Genomic DNA, 20,328 nt, shown 5'->3' on the forward strand with positions numbered 1-20,328 from the left:
AGTATCACATGTTCTCACTCATAAGTGGACCTTGAACAACTACCATAATACTATAAGAAAAGAATTGACAGTAGCTGGAAACTGCGGGGGGTGGGACTGAGGGGTGGGATTGACAGTAGTGGATATCTGCCTGGGGAAGGGGGGGACACACCTCATCAACAAGGAAGGGTACCTGCACAATGAATATTTGTATACCTAACCTTGAATTGTACCCCACAATTTTAAAATAAAATTAAAAAAGAAAAGGAGCAAAGTCCTTTGACACAATTTACTGTTGGTCTCTTAGAAGAGAGAAACGCATCCATAACTAGCTATAAACTAGGCAGTATGGTAACAGAATGCAACGTGGTAGGTATAGATAAGCTGCAGTGTAGTTAAATAAATAGGAAATCCCCTTCACCCAGGGAATGGGAAACTGAGCATCTAAGGGTTGTCTGCATAGTCTTCACTTTTTCTTTTTCTTTTTCTTTTTTTTTTTTGAGTTGGACTCTCACTCTGCCACCCAGACTGGAATGCAGGGGATGCTCCCAGCCACTGCAGCCTCGACCTGCTGGGCTCCGGGGATCCTTCTGCTTCAGCCTTCGAAGTAGCTGGAACTACAGGCGCACGCTACCACGCCCGGCTAATTTTTGACTTATTGTAGAGATGAGGTCTCGCCAAGTTGTCCAGGCAGGTCTCGAACCCGCGGGTTCAAAAGTGTTCCTTTCCTCCTTTGGTGGTGGGTACTTCGTAGCCATTCTGTTAAAGGGGATCCTATCCTTCCCTACAAGGGGTCTCTCGGCTACGGTTGGTTGATCATTGACCACACTGGCCCAATAAGAAGCCCTTCTATTCGGATCCAAAAATCAGAACAAGAGATTGCATGTCAGCATGGTAGGAAAAGGAACACAAATTCAGGTCCCATCAACAGAGGGAAAGAGAAAGTCTTGGAGACACTGAACTAGTCAACATACTGAGAAGAGCAGAAACCAGAGGCAGCATGGTTTTGATAGAAATTGATGACTTCGGTGCTTTCGTGAAGCATGATCACATTTCTGTCTCAGACTCCATTCTTTCTCACCCCTTCGCCTAGCAACTGCATTTTATTTTCTCTGGGGTAAAGGGTGGGCAAGAATGAGTTCATTTCTGTTACATCTCAAAAAACCCTATCTAATGCAGAAGGCTTTGTAAGAAAGAAAAAGGGTTCATCTCTACCTAACTGAGAAAAAGAACAAGAATAGAAATCCTAGTGTAGCTGGATGATATTTTGATGTATTAACCAATGTTTCCCCACGATTTCCTGTTACCCTTGAACCTCCCCCATCCAGGCAGCTAGACCGTGAGTCATTCCTTGCCTCAAGGGAAGGTTGTCACAGCAGAACCAGAGAACAAAAGAGACAAATTCTTGGCTTTCAAGTTTAAAAAACTGAGCTTCAGGCTTCAGACAAAAAAGATTTGGAAGAATATTTGATAAATTTGAGCCAATTTTTTTCCTGCCCACATAATATAAAAATTCCCCTGGCTGGGATACAAGAGGCATTCTAAGGCAAAGCAAGAGAGCTTGATGCTGTTGAGTTCCTGAGAAGAAGCTCTTGTGTAGCTTCTCCTGCCCATCCCCTGGCCACGTCCTGGCCTGCATGTGAGTTTTTCAGGTTCTCAGAACAAGAACTGTGCTTCATTCCCAAGTTGGAATCCAGGAGACGGTAAACCTCAGAGATATCCTCTATACCCTCATTGTACCAGAGAAGCTGCCTGGCACATCTAGAACAGAAGAGCCTGGGGGTTCCTCAGAGAGTTCTCCATGGTCCCAGATGATATGGGCAGCGAGCCTAATATTTCTCTGTGATCCTGAGAGAGGAATAGAAGTGGCCAAGAGACAATCAGGCCTAGAGGAATCCCATAGTCTAGTGGGATTGGTGGATGATAAAGATGCAATCTGGAATCCACATGAATTGAGTATCAGATACCAGTGGTACCATATGCCGTTTGGAGGATGCCAGCCTGGGAAGATGACACCCAAGAAGTAAACCTGAGACTCACTGAGGGCCTTGCACAATTCTGGCAAAGTAGCTTGGCCTCCTTTTGGATAGCAATCTGAGCTTGGACCCACAACTTTCTGCTCTACTTCTCCAAATGGAGGTTCAGATTAGGTGGTTTAGACATCATTTAGATGTGGCACAAACCTCTATGGGGCAGAGTTCCTGCTAATCACTCTAAGGATGGCTGACCTCCATTGTAGGTCAGCCCATAATTGGCTGTTTCACAGAACACACTGGAGATCCTGACTCAGTCCACTATGGCATACCATGATCTATTGCTGCATTAAAAAAAAAAAAAAAGTAATGTTCTTAAACAACAGCTATTGTATTAGAACTGCCCATTTGATCCTAGCCCAAATTTCTGCTGCATAGAATGTGAGCAAATACAATGGTTGTTTTAAGCAGCTGTTTTTCCTTAAAATCATGTTTATTGACACATAATTTATATGGAGTGAAATCATGTTTTTTAGGTGTGTAGTTAGTTTTATGGGAGCTATTGAGTTTTGGGGAAGATTTGGTACCTAGAACTGAGATGCTGTTGTAACAAAAACCTGAAACATACGTCTTTGGCTTTGGGTCCAGGCAGCAGGTGGAAGCTGCAAAAGCAATGAGGAAACTAGTATAGAAAACTGGAAAGAGGCAACCGCGTTATCCTGTGGTAGAAAAACTGGCAAAACACATCAGCTATGACAACTTGGAAAATAGAAAATGTACCTAATAAATTTCTAGCAAAGGCAATTTCTAGACAAAATGTTGAATGTGTCAGCTGAGTGCTTCTAGTTGCATAAGGTACTATGAGAGAGATGCCACAAAAATAGACAAAAATGCTCTAATTTGCAATCCTAATGTAGAGAAAATAGAGAGGGCTAGGACTTACCAGATTAAAAAATACAAATTTCTCACCCCCACCCCCAGCCTTCAAAATAAGAAACAGACTCAGGGTAAATTGTATCAAGGGTGTGACTATAAGATCTTTCGCTTAAAACCTCAAAAATATTTAAGGTGATGATGCCTACAACTTCTCAGCAAGACAAAAGACTTTCCACGAATCTCAGTGGCTGTATTGGTCAGCTCAGTCTGTCATAATAAAATACCACAGGTTGGGTGGCTTAAACAACAGAAATTTATTTTTCAGTTCTGGAGGCTGAGAAGTCTAAGACTGAGGTTTTGACCAATTTGTTTTCTAGCTTGCAGATGGCCACATTCTTGCTGTGTCTTCACATGGGTGGGGGGAGTGTGTATGAGCTCTCTGGGGTCTCTTCCTCTATTAGGTTCACCCTTATAACTTCATTTAACCTTAGTTACCACCTTACAGACCCTGTCACCAAATTCAGTTACAATGGAGATTAGGGCTTCAACATATGAATTTGGCGGGGACGCAATGCAGTCCCTAGCAGGTGTGCTGTCTCACAGCTTCCTGTCATAAATGTGTCTTTCAGGTTATAAATGCATCCCAGTAAGATTCAGAGAAAGCCTACAAAATTTTAAGAGAGTTATATTAACAAAAGCACCATCCACTAGAACTAAAAGGGACTGAGGTTTTCCAAAATGAAAAGAGGCCTCTGACTATGAGGTTTCTAGGAACAGGAAGTAGAACAAGAGAGATACTAAGTTGCAAACATGGATCATTTCTTTGCTCAGGCTGGAGAGCAGTGGCATGATTCCAGCTCACTGTAATCTTAAACTCTTGGGTTGAAGGAATCTTTTCACTTCAGCCCTTTGAGTAGTCACTATACCCGTCTATTTTATTTTTTATTTTTATTTTTTGAGTTGGAGTCTCACTCTGTCACCCAGACTGGAGTGCAGTGACCACTCCCGGCCACCACAACCTCAACCTGCTGGGCTCTGGCGATCCTTCCGCCTCAGTCTTCCAAGTAGCTGGAACTACAGGCGCATGCTACCACGCCTGGCTAATTTTTGATTTATTGTAGAGATGAGGTCTCACCAAGTTGCCCAGGTGGGTCTCAAACCCGCGGGCTCAGGCAATCCACTTACCTCAGTCTCCCAAAGGCGTGGGATTACAGGCTGAGCCACTGAGCCCGGCTTTTTTTTTTTTTTTTTGATAGGGACAGGCGTCTTGCTATGTTGCCCAGGATGGTCTTGAACTCCTGGCCTCAAGTGTTCTTCCCACTCTGGCCTCCCAAAATGCTGGTTATAGGTGTGAGCCACTGTGCCCGGGCAGTCATTTTTTATAAAAAAATATCTCAAGAGTGCAGAACCTAAAATTGTGGAGAACGTTGAGTGAGGAAACGACTCCCAGAGAGTAGAATTAGGTCCTAATGACATGCCATGAGACTTCAGAATGACTTTTATTTGCCTCCTGTCCCTCTTCTTTTTAGCAGCGAATGTCTACTAAAGCTACCTTGTCCCTCTCACCACTGCTTATTGAGGTATGGTGAGGACAGCTGCATGTTCACTTTAGTTCACAGGTTTTTAGATTAAGAGGAGTCACGTTGGAGATTCAGTACCCGAGGCGCCTCATTCACATCTGGACTTGATTAGATGAGTTTCTGAACTCCACATCTGAAATCATAATGGGATGAGACTTGATGGAGAGGTAGTGAGTACATCTAGCACCTGGAATGAATGTAAATGATTGTAGCAAGGGGGCAGACTATGGTAAATTTTTTTTGCAAAGATGGCCACAAATCTTATTCCTGTACAATTTGGCCCTTTGCAATATGACTTTCCTCTTCCTCCCATCAAGTTTTAGAGTCCATTTCTGCACCACTTGATCCTGGGCTGGTCTTCTGACCTGTTTTCATCAGTGGACTGCAGCAGAAGTGATGTGACTTCAAGAGCTTCCACTCCTGCCATCTTGGAGAGCTGGGCCCTCCATGAATAGAAGCCCAAGCTAGCCCCTTAAGGATGAGACTAATGGAGAAAAAGGCCCAGGTGACAGGTGACACCAACTGTTAGAATGTGAATGGGGCTGTTTTGAACCATCCACCTCCAGGAAAGCCACTTGATTACTGTAATCACGTGAGTGATCTCCAGCAAGATCAACAGAACTTTCCAGCTGAAGCCAGGCCAAATTGCTGACCCACAGAATCATGAGCAAATAGAAGGGGCTGTTTTAAGACACTAAGTTAAGGGATGGTTTGTTATGCAGTCATGAATAACGGATACACATGGCTAGAATAGCAGAGTCAGTTTCCCTTCTCTTACAGCATGTTGCCGTAGAAATATGAACAGGACAGATTTGGGTCATTTTTCACAAACGGGGATTATCACAGCATAGCTAATAAAGGTTCCAGAGACTCATTTCTCAACCCATGCAGTACAAGATGATTTTTAAATGCCCTCAGGGCCTCTCCAAGCACATCACTCCCAACTCTCTCACCTGCTCTCTGAAGCTTGAAATTTCTTTAGCTGGGGACTAATACTACCACACAAAAATGAAAATACACTACTTTAAGATATTCCCCAAATGCAGACACTCTTGGGGGAAGTAGCCTACTGACTTAATGTTTCTCCAAGATCTAAGTAACTGTCTTCAGATCTTTTCCTTAGAGTAGATTGTAAGTGAGAGCACTGGTTACCTGAAAGAGGGGCCGGTCTATCTAAAGAAGTCATTGTTTGCCTAGACTTTTGTCCAGGACACTGCCCTGTCCAGTGCCATGGGAGACATTAAGGACCACAGAAAACCTTGCCCTCTGTGTTTCATTCTGTCTTCTGAAGTGACAAGACTATTCACAGAAACATGGAGACAAATCCAGCAACAAGACTCCTGTTTCTATCTGTAGAGCTTTTCAGGGCCTCTGTCAGAGTGTGGATATTTCTCATCCCAGCTTACTGCTACTAGGTATATCTCTTATCCTGGTGAAAGACCTGTCCCCACTATAGTTTGAGGGTTTTCTTGGTCACTAACTTTAGTGGTAGCAAAGGAAAAGCACAGACTAAAAGGCTGTGCTTATAGATGTTCCTGGATTTGTAAGATGCTGGAGCCATGTCTACTGGTAATTTCTCAGGGAACTGCATGAGGTAAATGAGTCACAATGTGAGAAACTATCCAATATGGTTGCTTCAGCAATTTTTCAGTTATAAAAGCCAGGTCTAAGCAACCATAATCACAATTCTACCAGACTGTAGATCCATATACATGGTTGTGGCTTTTCAAGTTTTTGTCTGAATTGTGTGATTTTTGCTAGGCTAAGTAAATGAGAAGATAGCCAACTCTGCAGTTTTAAATAAGTGAATGTACTGGTGTAAATACCCAATTTCAGAATGCTGGATACAACTAAAGGTCACATGTACACATGGCCGTATTACTCAACAACTGAAATAATAGCTCATGAAATGACTCTTCTAACTCCAATTATTCACTTCCTTCTTTCTCCCTCTAACAGCGGTGACACTATACATTGCATGGTTATTATTTCACTCCTCATATGAACCTTTGGCCTACTGACTTATCCCTTGAGGCATGCTATAATCACTAAGAAATGTTATCCCTGTCACGTCTTATTGCTTAATTATGGCTCTATTTTAGGCTCCTGAATCACTGGGCTTGGAAAGTCCCCACGTATCTTGGAGCCCGCACTGTCTGTTCCATTTACATCGCATTCTGACTTAGGCAACACTTATTGCCTCTTGGTTCAACACACCTTGAATAATTGTAATGAGCTCTCACATTTATGTTATTCTCCACCTAAGAAAATAGTACCAACACTTTGTCAGAAAGGTCTGTCCTTGAAGTTAATTTTTCCAATACTTGACGGAGTTTTGCATTGATGATTCCCAGGGGGCCCCCTATTTTAAATCAATGACATGCAAAACCTTCCCCTTTCCAATTCACTCTGGCTCTGGTGACTACACATTTTAAGATCTACACATATTGTCTAACAATATGTTTTGGTTGTAAATATTTTGCACCCCGGGGCTAAAGGAACACCGGAAAAGATGGAAGGTCCTGGATTGCAAAACAACTAGATGGAGGATTTGAAATGAGGAACGTTCCAAAAATGTGGGACTTCTGGAGCAAGCATTCATGTGTAGTGTACCAATCACTGATTTTGCTTCCTACAAATAAGACATTATGCTGAGCATCAGTCTTTGAGTGCAAATCTTATTCCCTCAACTAGATAGACTATAAGCTTCTTAAGGACAAAAGGCACAGATCACATGCCTCTTACATAGCTCTGTCCTTACAAGGAGCTATATACTCAGTTGTTTGATTAACTACCTATATAAAGGATATTGTATTTTCAGGACAGCTGTTTGGGATTAGGAGCCTGCAAAAGGAACCAACATTAAGGTAAAGGCAGACTGGACAACAGTGTCCTGTCTCATCCCTCTAGAGAGCAGTGCAAATCAGGCTCAGGTAGATCTACATTGAGGAGTATAATTACCCTGATCCAGAGTGGCCCCAGGTCTTGTCTGGCAGACTGAGTTATATCTATCAGGGCCTTTGAAAAGGCTGACTTGGCTCCTTAGAAATACAAAACCCAAAACATCATTTATAAAGGTCACCGGGAATGGCCTGGGTCAGAATAACTTGAGTCTGTTTTGTGCCAGTGCCACAGAAAGGGAAGTGCCTAAATACTCAGATAAGCTTCTTGAGTGCAAACAAAGAATGAGGGAGGTTTATAGCTGAATTTTTACTCTCTAATTCAAATGCCAATCCAGCAATGAAATATGCTGTAGAAATTCCAATCAGAGATTATCATCTGACTTGGAAACCAGCTGTTCTATGAGTACAAAGACTTACCACCTGCAAGTGCTGTAATTCACAGAATTATGCAGAGGTGAAAAACTTGAGAAAAACTCAAGTTTTTATTTAAATGCAATAAGAACCATTCTTTAGGAAATTCTGCTTCTATAAATCCTACAAAATCAGCTCTAATTTAAAGAAACTAGGAGGGAATGAAGGTATAAAAATCCTAAAATTCAGGAATTCATGTTTACCCAGGCAAAAGCTTGTTTTACAGTAATAAGTGAAAATTATTACACTTTGGTAAAGATTATATTTTAAAGAGAACAAGTTAGATAACACAAATGAGTTGGTTCCTAATTACTTTTCACAACATGAAGGGCCTATACAGCTTAGTTCTTCTATTGAGAAGAAGCAAGAAGTGTAACACAGAGAGGGGCAGCTCTACAGTGTTCAGACTCCCAGTAGTAATTCTGAACCAATAATTTCCTTCATAGAAATTAACAATCATTTGTGAATGTCTATATCAAAACCTTTAAGATGTACTGCATTTCATTTTAAAAGCTGTCAGGGTCATCCTGGAAAAGCCCGTGCATATGGTCCTCATACCAGAAACCCCCACTTCTCCTTCATTTGTTCTCATTCCTCCCACACATGGGACACAGCTGCCTCTGCATAAAACTGATGCAATATAATTTTGTCACTTATATCATCACCTGAGCACTCCGATACCACCCTAGGAAAGCCAAGTAAGATAACATTTTTTCAAAATACTGGTTTCAGTGGTCCTTTTATAGCCGTATTTAAAAGCATTTGACACACACACAATCTCTCAATGGATTAAAAAGCAAAATTTTCAAGTGGAGGGATGCAGTGCAGTAAACTTCACAGCCTGGAAAATGTATGAGATACATCTGGAATATAGAACTGCAACTTTACCAGCACTTTAATTTTAAAATGAGCCAGTTGGCTGGCTGGTCAAAAAACAGTGAGGGCAATCTCTGACCCTCAAATTCCTCACTTAAAATAAGATGATTAAATTATGATCTTTGAGGTCTCATCCAACTTATTTTTTTATTGGTTCTCATTCTTCATATAACTACTCAGACTTTACGATCGTATGCCCCTGAGCCGGGTTCGATGGCTCAGCCTGTAATCCCGAGCCTTTGGGAGGCTGAGGTGAGTGGATTACCTGGGCAACTTGGCGAGACCTCCTCTCTACAATAAATCAAAAATTAGTCAGACCCACCTGGGCAACTTGGCGAGACCTCATCTCTACAATAAATTAAAAATCAGCCGGGTGTGGTAGCGCGCGCCTGTAGTTCCAGCTACTTGGAAGGCTGAGGCGGAAGGATCGCCGGAGCCCAGCAGGTCGAGGCTGCAGTGGCCGGGAGCGGTCACTGCACTCCAGTCTGGGCGACTGAGTGAGACTCCAACTCAAAAAAAAAAAGATGGTATATCCCTGTATTTAACCAATACTGAAAAAATTCACTCATTAATTTTCCTTCACAGAGGCTCATACAAAAATAGATAACCATCTTTCACAAGGATATCCAAGATGCCACACAGTTTAAGAATACATGTTAAACGTTGACACTTTTAAAAAAGGTAAATGAAATCCATGCTATAAATCTCCATGAGATTTGTTTATTCCTTAGAAAAGTAAGAATATTTTGGACAATGAAACTTTCAATTTTTACATATGTCACCCATAAATAAAAACACAATTATCTACATAAATGCTTGTTTAGAAGTCAGTAATGGAAAGTTATACTTTCAACTCAAATTACATATAAATGTAAAGCTCATCTATATTACCAGATGATAATACCCTCAAACAAACCCATTTAAGAGTATGATGTCCCTAAGTTTTTCGGAAACTCTTAAGTTTGATGAAAGTTATTTTTTTAAAGACTTAAAATGAAGTACTTTTACTTTTTGGAATTTCTGATAAATAGATCATAATTTAGTGTGACAGTCACAGATTCTGTGACAAAACTACAGTATTTACTTATACATTCACATATAGCACAATGTAGTGATCAAGTATTGGTAATAAGCAATTAACAAAATTATTAAATAAGAAAATCAGTATCTTAACAATTCAAATGCTTTATGATAGGATAGTTTATGTCCAACACATAAAACACATATTGACAGATTATTTCAGAAAAAATACATCAGTTTTTTACATCATCAAAGTAGCAATATGATTTTCTAAATTATTTTCAGTCTCATTTTAGAAATGCTTTTATTTTCTAAATTTTATCAATCACTGATTTAAAAAAGTATACTATATTAGTAGTAAAATTAATATATAGTATGTTTATATGTACAAGTGTGTGCATCAACTAACCAAAACTCAAATTGTAAAATAAAACCATTTAAAGGCAAATTGAAAACAAAAGTAAAGTTTGTTTATTAGTTGCCTGGTTTTTTTTTTTACATAAAGTGCAATTTCCAAGTTGTATTTTTCAACTCTATTACGATCCAGATAGATAATTCAATGTGCAACTTTTGGTTTTCTTCTCTGTGTCTTTCTCTTTTTCCCATAGTAATTTTTATGTCTTTTTACTGACTACATAAAACAGGACTTCCATTCTCAACATTTCTTCCAGGAAAAGTTAAGTGAGTTTAATTAGATATTAAATATCATTTTTCATTCTACCTTCTATATTTACCTGGCATAAAAACACGCTAGTCAGGTAGTTTTTCGTTCATCCATTTAAGTCACTTACTTTCACCCAGAAATAAGAGTAAAAGCAACACTGAAAGAACTGGTCCAAAATCATGGTGAAACATATCTCTTAGAAATAACATTATCATAACTTGGGACTTTAGAATGATCAAATATGTTAACCTACTAAAACTAATCATGAATTCAAGAATTAACAATGTTTTAAAGAGGAATTTTTATCAGAGATCAGGGTATAATCTACAGCAGAAAGTACACTTTGCTGAATACCATCCATATTTGTTTAAAGAATACTGGCCCTTCATGTAGCTAGAGCAGCTGAAATGTCTTTAACTTCTTGATGGGGGTAGTCTGGACTAAGATGGGGGATGCTATTGGAATGTTCACGCTGTTCATCTACCATTGAGGAAACAGCCTGTTCTTGATGCTTTTTGTTCTCTTGAGTAAATCCTAACACCACACTCTCCCCAGCAGGCTGACCCAGCCTGGTTTGTTTCCCGGCACCTGCCTCATGTTCCTGCAGCAATCTATCTACTTCCACCTCAAGCTCCAGAGTTTCCTCATCAGCTTGTACGTCCAGTTGATGCATAAGCTCCTCCAACTTCTGGGCCTTTCGGAGCTCATTTTGCTGTATGATTGTACAAAGGTGTTCCGTGAGCTGTTCTTTTATCTCTGTCTTGCGCTGTAGATCTAGCTTTGCAGTAATGTACTCTGCTTCAGCTCTGTCAAACCGCTTCCTGTAAGGACAGGTACAGAGATTGGTCCATTCATTTTCTATTGAATAAGATTTTCAAAGAGGGTCTAGAGATGATAATTAAATTACAAAATTGGGAACAAATATATAACAAAGATATAGATATTAATACTTTACAAACACTTGGCTACACATTAGATAAACTAGGCTGCTAAAACTGTCACAACACCCTTATTTGGAATCACCTGATATAACAACATTCTTCTGCACTCATTTCTTCTTTCCAAAGCTGTACTAGAGTAGAGTAAAGGCAGGCTAAAAGTATTAATTCAGTGGTGTGCTAGCTCTGGGGTGGGGGATAGGGTAGGGCCTTGAGGAACCCTAATTTGTAGCGTTTACCAGTTTCCCTGGCCAATTTCAAGCTACTAGTGTGACATTACTGAATGCAGAATCAAGAAGAGATACAAAATCTGCATGAGCCAGTACAAGCTAGCTCCAGCATGTAGCTGGTTAAATTTATGAGAAGCAGAACAAGAGATGGAGAAAATGGAAATGCTGCATCTCTTGATTTAAGGGACTGGAAAATTTTGGTCAAGGAAGATAGGTAGATGAATACAAATGGGACAGAAGACACCCAACAAAATGACACTGGGTAAAGGCAAGAAGTAAACATCAGGTGGAACAGACAATTTCAGGACAGCCACAGGCAGGACTTCTCACTCTTGGCTCTACCAACAATGTGAGCCATGGAATTCTTAGTGAGGAGCTGTCCTATATACTGTAGGGTGCTAAATGGCATCACTGGCTCCTATCCACTGATTGCTAGTACTACCCCAAAACTGTGACAACCAAAAATGTCTCCATACATTGCCAAATGTCTCTTAAGAGACAACAATACTCCCAGTTGAGAATCCCTGGGTTAAGTTGTTCTCACCCTCTCACTACTACTATGACACCTTGACTAGGAGATTTTAGACTCTCTATATAAACTCTATGTTGATACATAATGTCAGTCTCATGTGAAGTAGGGCAATTCTGCTGGAGAAATCACCTTGCAATCGACCTTTTTTTTCGTCTGTATTAGGTCAGTATGAAAAGAAAAGCTATATCTTTGTTCATTGTCTTTTGTTTTTCCCATATGATTTGATTCTTTTCTTTTTGCAACAAGAAATAAAGATTTCTTCCTCTCTTGCAAGAAAAAAAAAGGTTAGTTTCCATTTACTAATTAGTTTCTCAATTTAACTAACATTAAAAGCTGTGAAGGCCATGTTGCCTTATCAATTATGACTGTCTATGTCAACTCAATGTAATAAGTAGCTACTAGTGCAAGTGTTACAGGAAAAAATAAACACGTATGTCTCCTGATCTAAGATTCTCTGCCTTGGGGAAAAAAAATAGTGGGGGGAAAAAAATTTCATTTTAGAGAACCCAGAGTTCAAAACCTTCTTCTGTCATTCACTGTGAATACCTGCTTTGGTCAAAGCTTTTTGTGGATACAAAGAGGAGATACCCAAACTAGCTCAGGTTAAAAAAAAAAAAGAAAAAAGTTTTCCTGTAGGATACAAGAAGCAATTTCATAGACATGTCATTAGAATCAAAGGCTTTTCTCTTTAATGCTTAGAAGCCACAGTTTCTCTCCTTCAGTTTTCCTATCATACTCACGGCCCTGTATGGCCACCAGCTGCACTCTACATCAAATTCACTCCACTCAATTTCTTAGTGATCCAATTCCATAATTTCTGAGGGAGAACCCGGGCTGGCCTGGCTCATCTCAGTTTGAACAGAGTTCTTACTGTCAGGTCATGCCAGGAGCCCCTCTTTAGTTTACAGATAAAATGTACTGGAGTCAGCAGCCCACTCTTGTTCTAATCAGGTAGAGCCCAGGGACAGCATGATGAGCACAAACCACAGCCAGGTTCCTGTGGAAGGGGCTGGGGAACGGGCATGCAATCATGAAAAACTCCAGTACAGTGACTCTAAGCAGATCCTTCAGCTGAGCCTTGGTCTATCTCTAAAACAGTGATGATAATACCTCACAGGAGTGTTAAGGATTATAAACTGAGAAAGAGTCTAGCCCAGTGCTAGATGTTCAAGAAACAGAACTTCCCCTTTAGAGCACCAGAATCAAAGAACACTTAGTATATTAGTAAGCATGTATCTAAATTAAGATTATGCTAAATGTAGGGACCTAGCATTTATACTTGAAAACTCTTATTTACATGATGCTCAGCTATCATATTTCATTTTTTTGTGTCACCTAGTAAATGTAAGAATGAGAAAACCAGTTATCTCTTGCTAACCCCCTATGTTAAAACAATTATTTTAAAGGAACTGTTGGATACCTGGTTCTCTTATTTCCATACCTTATAACAAAACCTGTATATGAATGCTCATGCATCATACCAAGAGTTCAGACAACATTCTCGATAGGTATATGAATACCCTGCCCCGTCCCCCACTCAAACCTCCCTTCTCCTGCAGTCTCCTTCAGCCAAAGTCAGTTAGTAGAGATTTACACCCCAGGCTCATGAATCATGAATACGGAATTGAAATTAACATTTGCAAATAGGTCCCTAGGTTTCCACTGATCTTTCACCCTGGAAAAATCACTGATGATTTTGTATTTTGTTTATTTATTTAGACTTATGTTTAAAATATTGATGAGTTTCACAAACTGCATACCAGCCTATGGTCTGATTTTTGGATACATACATGATGACATACTCTGGAACAAAATAAGAGCACTTTACATAACACAGTAAGACACAGTGACTGGAAAAGTAATTATATAATTGTTTTGTTATTTTAAAGAAACATTGACTAATTTAATGAGTGGTCAAAGAATTCTAGAAACTGTCTCTTAGTTTTGGTATCCCTGAAATTTAAAAAAAACAAAACAAAAAAAACTCAATCATTAACCCTCAGTATACCATCAGGTTCCTTGGGATCCACTTTTAGCTTTTCAGTTCCTTTTCTGAGCAGTTCTATTTGTGTGAATTAACATATTATAGTTTTTATCCTTTTTTTAGAAGTCTTTTAATAATAAAGAGAGAATTTACTTATTTGAAAAAAAGAATAAAATGAATTCCATTTTTTAATTACTAAATGGGTCCAATGGACCCTTTTATAAATCTAAGATGCATTATGGCATCATAGTTACATTATTATTTTTCCTATATCTTAAAACATTTTGCCATTTCATCACAATAGGAATTACTTCATTATTACTCATCAATTACTCTCATTTATGCTAAGAAAAATGATGGAATGATCTAAAAGAATGATGCAATAATAAAACAAATTATCATGCTGAGCTTCCTTTTCTATATTGTCCAAAGTATTAAGTCACCTCCAGAAAATATAAAAAAAGACTGAAAACACCATCTTTGTAACCTGTTTTTAGTTTTCATTGAATACAGTTGAGAATTAAAATTTTTTTCATTTTTCAGCCTATCTGGTATTAGCAAAGTAGGGAAAACTTTTTTGCCATTGTTAGAGAAATCAAAAGATGAATGCTGTGGAAGGCTAAAAAATGACAGCCCCAAGATATTCACTTCCTAATCCCTGGAACCTGTAAATATTACTGCATAGGACAAAAGTGTCAAAATTATCTTATGATATAGCAAAAGATATGATTAAGATAAGAGTTTTGAGAGAAGTTTATTCTAGATTCTTCATTTGGGGCCTAAGTACAATCACAGGTATCTTTTTAAAAGAGAGGCAGAAGAAGTTTTGAGGGAGAAGAGCAGGAATCAATGTGATCATGGAGGCATAAAATGGAATGGTGTGGCCATAAGACAAGGAATGCCCACAGCTGGAAGAGGCTAGAAATGGATCCCGAGATTCTCTGAAGTAATCAATCTGCAAATACCTTGATTTTAGGTGTTTGGCCTCCAGAAATGTGAGAGAAGAAATTTCTGTCGTTTTAAGTCACCCAGTTTGTGGCAATTTGTTATGGCAGTTCTTTTTTTTTTGAGTTGGAGTCTCACTCTGTCGCCCAGACTGGAGTGCAGTGGCCGCTCCCGGCCACTGCAGGCTCAACCTGCTGGGCTCCGGTGATCCTTCTGCCTCAGCCTTCCAAGTAGCTGGAACTGCAGGCGCGCGCTACCATGCTTGGCTGGTTTTTTTGATTTATTGTAGAGATGAGGTCTCACCAATTTGCCCAGGTGGGTCTCGAACCCGCGGGCTCAGGCAATCCACTCACTTCAGCCTCCCAAAGCACGGGATTACAGGCTGAGCCACCAAGCCTGGCTTCTTATGGCAGTTCTAGGAAATTAATACAAATGCAGAGACACACACTCTAGAGTCTAGACCATAAAACTTATTATATAAGTAAAATCTCAAACTCCTAGCCTTCAGGAAAACACATCCTAGGTGAATTTCTCAAACTCAAGAATCTGCGAGGTGTGGTGGCTCACACCTGCAATCCTAGCACTTTGGGAAGCGTAAGTAAGAGGACTGCCTGAGTTCAGGGGTTTGAGACCAGCCTGAGCAACATCGCGAGATCTTATCTCTACGATAAGTCAAAAAAATTTGTTGGGTGTGGTGGTGCATGTCTGTGGTTGCAAATACTTAGAAGGTTGAGATGGAACGATCACCTGAGCCTAGCAGGTTGAGGCTGCAGATGACCGCTGCACTCCAGCCTGGGTGACATTGAGACTCTGACTCAAAAAAAAAAAGAACAAGTGGGTAAAAAATATATTTCTAAAAATAAAAAGGAAATACAATATTCTCATAGAGCTAATCATTTCAACAGGAAGTAACTATAGTCTCTCAGTTTTTTATGCTTGTGAGTCAAACATTACTTGATACAGAGGTTTACTATGCTTATATTCTTATTAAAATATTATATTTATTTACTCATTTATGAGACAGAGTCTCACTCTATCTCCCAGGCTGGAGTGCAGTTGCACGCTCACGGCCACTGCAGCCTTGACCTGCTGGGCTCAAGTGATCCTTCTACCTCAGTCTTCCAAGTAGCTGGGACTAGAGGTGCCAGTCACCACACTCGCCTAATTTTTGGAATTACTGTAGAGATGAGGTCTCACCATGTTGTCCAGGCTGATCTCAAGCCCCTGGGCTTAGACAATCCTCTCGACTGAGCCTCCCAAAGTGCTGAGATTATAAGTATGAGCCATGGCAACCAGCTATATTCCTATTAAATTTTAAAAATATAATTGTTTTACAATCCCTTTTATTCTTACTTCTGTAAATTGTTCACAAAATGATTAAAAATATTTGCCTGTATATGTCTGTGTAGGAGGGTGTCTATAACACCTAGATGGTAAACAGTGATTTTTAAAATGTTCTGTATGCAGCCATTCTCAGTCTTACAAGCTGGTCTGCACACATATGGCAACACCATAATCACAGTGGAGAGTGGGAGCTGCAGCTCTCTCAAGTGCTCCAAGTGCTGGGCTTTTCAGGTTTCTATCCCACAGTGCCCTACAGAAGCCAATTGGAAAGCACATTCTGGCCTATTCACCACCTAAGAACTTTTGTGGACATAGTAGCACCGTACAAAGCATTACAGAACTATGATACTGTTTTTTATTAACAGAACAAAAATCAAGAAACTCTTCTACAGAATCTGACTGCCCTGGGGATTATCTTCTAGTAAAAATCTGGCCTACAATATTATATTACAAATCTATAATTTATCAATAAGCACAATAGAATTTTAGAAAATGTTATCTTAATCTCATACATGAACAAAACCCTGGTTCTAGTACAAATGTCTACAGCTTCTCTTTGACCTAAGGGCTTAGGCTTTAAAAACATCCTCACTGTTCTCAGATATAAATGGAAGCTAAACAATGGGAACATATGGACATAAAGATGGAAGTAATTGATGCTGAGGATCCTAAAAGGAGGCGAGGGTTGAAAATTCACCTATTGTGTACAATGTTCACTATCTGGGTAATAGGTATACCAGTAGGCAATATACTCATGTAACAAACATGCATATACACCATTTGAATCTAAAATAAAACTAAAAAAATGGTCTCATATAACATCTACTTACAATTATGTCAATATTAGTGCCATGAGAAACTGTTATCCTTAGCCTATTAAAGATGTAAATATTTACTAAAATTTCATTAAGAATGTTTATATGTTATAAAATGTTTTCTCCTTTAACTAGTCCCACATTCTTTGTGGTTCTTTAAAGGCTAAAACTATGACATTTCTTATATAATATCTAATATGAAAGGGCATCCTTCTCCTAGTAGACTGTCCTCTACTAGAACAGAATTAAACCATAATCAGATCATTTTTCTGTTGAGGTCACCAGTACTATATCTTTATAAAAGGAATTATTAATTTAAAAAAGGCTATAAAGGCATAACAACGCTCCTCTGGCAAATTTCTGTAAGACTAAAATCAAGGTTTAGTTTAAATCTTAATAAAATCCTGGTTACCTCCTAATGACTTTTTTAATAGAAATCTGGAACCTCTCGTTATCAGCTACCAATGGCATTAATTTAAGCAGTTAATTAATAAAGACAACCCATTAAGTCTAATGGCATACACTCACACAACAATTACACAAACACAAGGAGAACCACAAACTTCTTTCTTAAACACTAAACAGTGAATTAACAACCACAATCAAGCATTTCCGCTTTATAAATTATTATATAAACATTCTGAAGTTGTGGTTTACCCTGGACTAATGAGGCATTCTGATTGATTTCTAGTGTTACAGAGAAAGATGCAAAACTGAGTCATTAACACAGCATTCCCTTGTTAAAAAAAGGCAAACCAAGATGATTAAAGCAATGTTGAAAGGACTGAAAACCCTGAAATTGGACATAATTTTTTGCTCTTTTATCTGTCTGCAAAGTCCATGTAATTCTTTACATGTGTTAGTTCATTTAAAGAATACTCTATGATGATTATTTTTCTCTTTAAGAAAATGCCAATCATTAAAACCAAGGAAACATGACACCAAACCATTTCGTACAGAGCGCAATCATAAAGAAAAAAAATAAGAGAAAAAAATGTCAAGTTTCCAAGGTATTTTCTTTAAAATAAGCTTTTTAAAAAATAAACTAGATCCCCTTACTTTGATGAAAACTGAAGTGAGAAATAGGCTTCAGTTCCATAAGGACCAAATCAGAGAATCAAAAATTTTAATGTAAAGAACACAGACTTGGTGTTAGAATAATAGAGTTTGGGGCCAGTCTCTCAGACATTTACTTTGCTAGATCGTGAAAGATTAATAAAAAGAGTTCCAAACATCAAATAGCTGATGGTTTAGCAGTAAAGACTAAAATGTAAATAAATAATGTAAGAACTGTTCTAACAGGCATATGAACGAGGTTAACTGTAGGGCAGTTAAGGAAGACATCACAGAAGAAGAGACATCTGAGTCAGCACAAAAGAAGAATAAATGCAGCCCCTAACGGGGTTATGAAACTTAAATGATAGACTCAGAAGCTCTCAGACCAGTTAGTAATACATTAAATCACATTCCTTGCTCAGAGTTCAATTTCCCCAACTCACCGAGCATATGAATAGTCTATGCTGGCCTGATCAATCCGGTTCCTGAGGATTCCAATGTCAGCAGACACCATGTCATCTAAAGCCTGCAACTCCTTCTGGATTCGCTTTAGTTTCATGGTCTCTGCTTGAGTTCTTTTGGATCTAGAATACAAATACATATACAAAATCATATACAAGGGAAAAAGCAAGATATTGTGTATATTATTAATCTTTTACTTAGAAAAATCTTTTACTTATAATTAATCTTTTGCTTAGAAAAAATACAAAAATGAAATAAAATAGATGCTGATAACATTTGAACTTTTTAATCCTTATTTTTCCAAATTTTCTATTAGCACATATTTTCACAAACAAGGTAACAAGTCTTCAAAAAAAAAATTCCAATAGATAGTTCACTTGTAGATCTCTATTTCCATTCTGCTCCTGCTACTCCACATACAGTAGACTCAAATAATAATAGTTTGCCAGATTTTTTTGGAAGTCTAAAAAGAAAATGTCACTGAATACTTGCTTACATTTAATTTTCACTATTCTCAGTCACTGCTTTATTGACTAAGCTTTCTTTCATGGCAGGTGAAAGGAAATGAAATCTCACCCATTTTAATTTGTCTGATACTCGCCTGATATCAAGAACAGATGTCAGCATTAAAAAACATTTCTTTATATGTCTGAAAACATCTTTTTAGTTTTAACTTGCTTAGGACACATTTCACCAAACTTTTACTGCTTTGATTCTTGTGCTCTTAGGCAAAACTATAGGTCCTCAATTTTTTGTGGGGCTCAAAAACCAAACCACTCTTTTTCGACCTTGCTTGAAAGCATATCTAACCTCACCATTTCTTAGTATGTTCACCAGTTCCAAGTACAATACACACTTGAGAAATGGAACAGCTGGGTGTGGTGGCTCACACCTATAATCCCAGCACTTTGGGAGGTGGAGGAAAGAGGATTGCCAAGCCCACGGGTTTGAGACCAGGCTGAGCAACTTGGCAAGACCTTGTCTCCACAATAAATCAGAAAATTAGCTGGGTGTGTGGTGGTGCTTGCCTGTAGTTCCAACTACTTGGAAGGCTGAGGTGGAAGGATCACCTGAGCCCAGCAGGTCAAGGCAGTGATGGCTATGAGTGAGCCATTGCACTCCAGTCTGGGCGACAGAGTGAGACTACAACTAAAAAAAAAAAAAAGAAAAAAAGAAATGAAACAAATACAAAAGCAAACCTTTCATCATGATTTCACTCAGTTCAAATTTTTACTCATTCTCAAGGAAGAAAATGTCCCACATAAAACTGCTACCACTTGAATTTTCTTGATTTCTGCTTCATCATGCATTTACCTTTCCTTTCCTACAAAAGTTCACTCACCAGTAAAATTCTTTCACTTCAAGTACTTCACTGTCCATTTATTAGTAATCCAAACATGATGTATTTTCTTAGACTTCTGTCTGTATCAGCGCTTTCTGCCTTCAATCAAAAGCACTTAAGAAATGCTAAAGCTGTAACTATTTTTGTAAAGTCTCCAGTAAACAGCCTCCTCACCTCTTCTAAAGTGAAGACTACTAAATTGTTCCACATTTTTTTTGGTTTGTTTGTTTGTTTTTTTGAGTTGGAGTCTCATTCTGTCATGCAGACTGGAGTGCAGTGGCCACTCCCGGCCACCGCAGCCTCGACCTGCTGGGCTCAGGCGATCCTTCCACCTCAGCCTTCCGAGTAGCCGGAATTACAGGCATGTGCTACCACGCCCGGCTGATTTTTTGATTTAT

The 20,328-nt window shown here is 38.9% G+C and overlaps 1 protein-coding gene across 3 annotated transcripts in view; it reads right to left on the reverse strand.

The window, feature by feature from the left end:
• Positions 1 to 10,146: 10,146 nt before the first annotated feature.
• GORAB (golgin, RAB6 interacting) overlaps positions 10,147 to 20,328 on the reverse strand; it is a 23,932-nt gene continuing 13,750 nt past the window's right edge. For all 3 annotated transcript variants that reach the window (XM_021719231.1, XM_008071446.2, XM_021719232.1), the window contains 2 exons: positions 18,570 to 18,710; positions 10,147 to 11,103 (listed from right to left, as the gene is read on the reverse strand). In XM_021719231.1, the coding sequence (XP_021574906.1) occupies positions 10,668 to 11,103; positions 18,570 to 18,710 (577 nt within the window). In that variant the 3' untranslated portion in view covers positions 10,147 to 10,667. The remainder of the gene's footprint in view (positions 11,104 to 18,569; positions 18,711 to 20,328) is intronic.

The sequence above is a fragment of the Carlito syrichta genome, unplaced genomic scaffold (assembly GCF_000164805.1).
Source record: "Carlito syrichta isolate Samal-C Ts95f unplaced genomic scaffold, Tarsius_syrichta-2.0.1 Scaffold314330, whole genome shotgun sequence".
Lineage (NCBI taxonomy): Eukaryota > Metazoa > Chordata > Mammalia > Primates > Tarsiidae > Carlito > Carlito syrichta.